At 35.4% G+C, this 5,838-nt stretch overlaps 1 protein-coding gene across 1 annotated transcript; it reads left to right on the forward strand.

Annotated features, from left to right (window-relative positions):
• Positions 1 to 4,560: 4,560 nt before the first annotated feature.
• LOC100685309 (general transcription factor IIH subunit 3-like) lies at positions 4,561 to 5,518 on the forward strand. Its single transcript, XM_038579296.1, is given in 3 exon segments — positions 4,561 to 4,709; positions 4,711 to 5,163; positions 5,165 to 5,518. Coding segments are annotated over 3 exon segments (801 nt in total). The 5' UTR covers positions 4,561 to 4,598; the 3' UTR covers positions 5,402 to 5,518.
• The last annotated feature ends 320 nt before the right edge of the window (positions 5,519 to 5,838 follow it).

A 5,838-nucleotide genomic window follows, 5' to 3' on the forward strand; every position in this document is an offset into this window, starting at 1 on the left:
ATAATAACAGTTTTATATACACACATATAAACCAGTGGTCACTTACAGACCTCTATGCTTAAAACACATGGCCCCTTAGCCACATATCACCCTCTATCCCTAGTAGAACCACTTAAAAATAACATAAATAGGAAGATATAAAAAAGCTTAATAGGGATCCCTGGGTGGCGCAGCGGTTTGGCGCCTGCCTTTGGCCCAGGGCGCAATCCTGGAGACCGGGGATCAATCCCACGTCGGGCTCCCGGTGCATGGAGCCTGCTTCTCCCTCTGCCTGTGTCTCTGCCTCTCTCTCTCTGTGACTATCATAAATAAATAAATTTTTAAAAAAGCTTAATAAAATAATTAAAATGGAATTCTAACAAATATTCAAAAGTACAAAAGAAGGCAAGAAAGAAGAAACAAAGGGATAGAAAGCACAGAGGATAAGTAATAAATCATTAATAATGATGTAATTATAATTACATTTAAAGTTATTAGATTAGGGGCAGCCCGGATGGCTCAGCGGTTTAGTGCTGCCTTCAGCCCAGGGCCTGATCCTGGAGACCCGGAATCGAGTCCCACGTCAGGCTCTTTGCATGGAGCCTGCTTCTCCCTCTGCCTGTCTCTGCCTCTCTCTCTCTCTCTGTCTTTCATGAATAAATAAATAAAATCTTAAAAAATAAAATAAATTTACTAGATTAAAGGCTCTAACTAAAAGGCAGGAATTGCCGGAAGACAAAAAAAGCAAGGCCATCTATGTGCTGTCTCAAAAGCACCATATAAAAATAAAGATCCAGATAAGTTAAATGTAAATGGACAGAACAAGAAATGCCATACAAACAATAAGCATAAGAAGGCATGATTATATTAACATTAGATTCAACATACTTCAAGGAAAAGTTATAACATATAAAGAAGGACATTTTTATAATGATAAAAGCGTCAATTTGTCAGGAATATATAACAAATGTACATTTGCCTAGTGCAGAATTAAAAAAAGCATGAAGCAAAATTTGACATAAGGAAAGGAGAAAATAGACAATATTACAACTATAAAGATTCTAACACTTCTGCAAACTGATAAGACAATTAGATAAAATATAAATACAAAGATAACCGGAAGATTGTCAATCATCTTTCCCTGATTGGTATTTATAGCATGATTGCAGGATACACATTCTTTGCAAGTGCACATATTACTTTAAAACAATATATCAAAAATAAATAAATAAATAAATAAATAAATAAATAAATAAATAAATAAAACAATATATCATATACAGGACCATAAAACAAGTCCAAATAGACTTAAAAGTTTCAAGTTCCAAAGAGAATGTTTCCTGACCGCAATAGAATATAATCAGAAATCATTAAGACAACTAGGAAATGTTTACATATTTGAAAATTAGGGATCCCTGGGTGGCGCAGGGGTTTGGCACCTGCCTTTGGCCCAGGGCGCGATCCTGGAGACCCGGGATCGAATCCCACGTCAGGCTCCCAGTGCATGGAGCCCGCTTCTCCCTCTGCCTGTGTCTCTGCCTCTCTCTCTCTCTCTCTCTCTCTCTGTGACTATCATAAATAAATAAATAAAAATAAAATAAAATAAAGAAAATTAAACACTACACTTCTAAACGATCCATTGATCAAAGAAGAAATCATGAGGAAAATTAGAAAATATTCCTAACTAAATCAGAATAAAGACATAAAATAACATATAAAAAATGTATGATTTGCAGCTAAAGAAGTTTTTAGAGAAAGGTTTGTAGATTTGAATGCCTATATAAAAAAAAGAAAGTTCTAAAATCAATAACTAAACTTCCACTTTAAAAAAAATAAAATAATAATAAACTTCCACTTTATGAATATGATAAGAGGAAAGACCAGTGTAAGTAGGAAAAGGAAATAATGAAGAACAGAACTCAATAGATTTTTTTAAAAGAGATAAACAATAGGAAAAATTAACAGAATCAAAAGATGATTCTTTGAAAAGATCAACAAAATTGATAAACTATATTGGTCAAGGTAAAAAAGAGAAAGAACATAAATTATCAATATCAGAAATGGAAACGAGATTGATACAGATCATATAAATATTAAAAGACAGTAAGATTATCTTATGACACTTCATGCCACCAAATGTGAAAATGTAGATGAAATAGAAAATTTCTTTGAAAAATACATGTTACTAAAACTGATAAAAAATGAAACTGAAATTTTGAATAGCCCCATAATTATTTAAGAAAATGAGTTGGTTTTTGAAACCCTTCCTACAAAGAAAACTCCAGGATCAGATGATTTTGCTGATGAATTCTAAACTCAAAAAAAAAAAAAAAAAAGATTTCTAAACTCATTTGATATAAATTTTTCCAAAAATTGAGAAGATATATTGTCCAACTCATTATATATGGTCAGCATAACCCTAAACCTCAAGTCTGATAAAGACAATACAAAAATAAAAAAGAAAATCACACACCAATATCTTTTATGAAAATAGTTGTAAATGTACTTTACAAAATCAGCAAAGTGAACCCATCAATTGTAACCAAGAAGGGTTAACCCCTATAATGCAAGTTTGATTTAACATTTGAGAATCATTGTAATTCACCACATTAATAGAATAAAATTGAAACTACATGATCATTTTAACAGACACAGCAAAAGCATTTGCCCCTCCCCAAAAAAATCCATTTTTGATTTTTAAAAAATACTCAGCAAACCAGGATAGAAGGAAACTTCCTCAACTTAATAAAAAGCATCTAAGAGGAGTCTACAGCTAATACCATACTTAACTGTGAAGTATTGAACACTTTTTTCTAAGATCAGGAACAAAGCAAAAATGCCCACTCCTTCTACTTCTAGTCAACATTGTATTAGAGATGCCAGCCATTGCAAGGACTGAAGAAAAAGAACTAAAAAGCATAAAATCTGAAAGAAAGTAAAATTGTCTTTATGTGTATATAACATGATTGTTTATACAGAAAAGTCAAACAACAACTGCACTAACTAGTAATATTAACAAGGTTGGCTGGATACAAATTGAATATTTAAAACCATATGCATTTTATATGCTAACAGAAAACAAATAAAAATGAAATTAAAAAAAAAACTTAATCCAATTTTAATACTACCAATCTTTTAAAATCCAATTATAATACCCCCCAAAAATATGAAATATTCAAGAATGAATTTAACAAAAAATGGACAAGTCCTCTACATTTAAAACTTTCAAACATTGTTAAGAAGAATTCTAAAAATGAAGACGTAGTCCATGTTTAAGAATTGTAAAACTCAATATTCTTATGATGTCATTTCCTCAAATTTATTTATAGATTCAAAAGAATCAGAAAATAACCTCAGCAGCATTTGGGGGATTTTTTTGTACATTTCGATAAACTGGTTGTAGTTTTTTGGGATTTTTTAAAAATATTTATTTATTTCAGAGGGAGAGAGCAGGGGATGGTGGGGCAGAAAGAGAGGGAGTGAGAATCTCATTCAGATTCCCTGCTGAATGCAAAGCCTGACTCAGGGCTCAGTCCCACCGTCCTGAGATCATGACTTGAGCTGAAATCAAGTCAGACACCTAACTGACTGAGCTACCCAGTCACCCCTAAACTGGTTGTAGTTTTTATTAAAATGATAGAGGACCTAAAATGTGTCAAGCAATCTTATTTAAAAATAACTAAATTGGAGTACTTAAACTTTCTGATGCCAAGAAATACTGCAAAGTTCCAATAATCAAGACAGAACAGTACGTAAGAAAGGATCCATAAACAGATCAAAGGAAAGAATAAAGAGCCTTGTAATAGACTCACATACACACTTAAATGATAATCTGATTTCTAAAAAAGTAAACCAGAGTGGGGCACCTGGGTGGCTCAGTGAGTTATGTGGCTGACTCTTGATTTCAGCTCAAGTCATGATCTCAGGTCATAGGGTTGAGCCCTGTGATAGCTCTGCTCTGGGCATGGAGCCTACTTAGGTTTCTCTCTCCCTCTCTCCCAATTTCCCTCTGCCCCTCCCCTCCTTCTAAAAGAAAATAGTAAAAAAAAAATTTTAAGTCATGAGAATAATCCATTGGAGAAAGGTTATAGTCTATCCAACAAGCGGAATTGTAATAACTGGATATCTTTATGGAAAAAAATTAACTCAATCCATATCTCATACCATACACAATCATTAATTCAAGATGGACCACAGACCTAAATGTAAAAGTTAAGACCATAAATCCTTTACAGGAAAGTGCAGAATTAGCTTCCATATATGAGGGCAGGCAAAGGGTTTTCAGATACAGAAAGTAATAATCCATGAAAGAAAAAATTAGACTTCGTCAAAATTAAAACATTATGCTCATGAAAAGATATCATTAAAAAATGAATGAGATTGATAAACAAGAAGGAAATAATCAAAAATCTTTGACAGGCCGGAAGTCGGGGTGTGCAGGGACCAGGAAGAGTTTTTGACTGCTCGCTGGCTCTGTTTTGGGGGATCCTGGCCGCCCTGGTGTCAGACGAAGATGAATTGAATCTTCTAGTTATCATTGTTGATACCAACCCAATTTGGTGGGGAAAGCAAGCCTTAAAGGAGTCTCAGTTTACTTTATCAAATGCGTAGATGCTGTGATGGTGCTGGGAAATTCTTTATTCATGAATCATTCCAACAAACTTGCTGTGATAGCAAGTCACATTCAAGAAAGTCGATTCTTATATCCTGGAAAGAATGGCAAACTTGGAAGACTTTTTTGGAGATCCTGGCAACCCTTCTGAATTCAGCCCCTCAGGGAGCAAGGATGGGATATACGAGCTATTCACAGCAGCGAATGAAGTTATTGTCGAAGAGATTAAAGATCTCACGATCAAGAGTGATATAAAGGGTCAACATACAGAAACTCTGCTGGCAGGATCCCTTGCCAAAGCTCTTTGCTACATTCATAGAATGAACAAAGAGGTTAAAGATAATCAGGAAATGAAATCAAGGATTTTGGTGATTAAGGCTGCAGAAGACAGCGCACTGCAGTATATGAATTTCATGAATGTCATCTTTGCAGCACAGAAGCAGACTATTTTGATTGATGCCTGTGTTTTAGACTCGGATTCAGGACTCCTCCAGCAGGCCTGTGACATCACAGGGGGACTATATTTGAAGGTGCCTCAGATGCCCTCTCTTCTGCAGTATTTACTGTGGGTTTTTTCTTCCTGATCAAGATCAAGGATCTCAGCTAATCCTCCCACCCCCAATTCATGTGGACTACCAGGCTGCCTGCTTCTGTCATCGAAATCTTATTGAAATTGGCTATGTCTGTTCTGTGTGCTTGTCAATATTCTGCAACTTCAGTCCCATCTGCCCAACCTGCGAGACAGCCTTTAAGATTTCTCTGCCTCTGGTGCTCAAGGCCAAGAAAAAGAAACTGAAAGTGTCCGTGTGATCATAAGATTCCTGCGCCCCTAGAGCCTATTACTAGGAATTGTGTGGTGGGATCTGTGTTTGGAGGCCCTGAAAAAATACAGTGCATATGGAATAATTTTGAATGAAGTTTCTTACAGGAAGGATTTCTAGACCATTATCCTCATGCTGTGCTTTTGGGGCACTGTGTTATTTGAGGGAATCATTCTATGCAATCTTTTCAGACTGGTTTTTGCCCACAGAAGGAGAAGAAAGCACAAATTAGTGAGTGAGATTTTTTTTTTAATAATGGGGTGATCATTTGTCAGCTTGGCCTGCCTGATTACCGGCTTTAGACTCTTACCCGTCTCTGTTGGGTTCTGCCTGTGAAATGTATGACCAGTGAAATTTGAGCGCAGTTTTGGAAAAAACGAACAAGCGACCATGCAGTAACAGCATTAACCAAGATAGACCATCTTC

This window comes from Canis lupus, chromosome 29 (genome assembly GCF_011100685.1).
Source record: "Canis lupus familiaris isolate Mischka breed German Shepherd chromosome 29, alternate assembly UU_Cfam_GSD_1.0, whole genome shotgun sequence".
Lineage (NCBI taxonomy): Eukaryota > Metazoa > Chordata > Mammalia > Carnivora > Canidae > Canis > Canis lupus.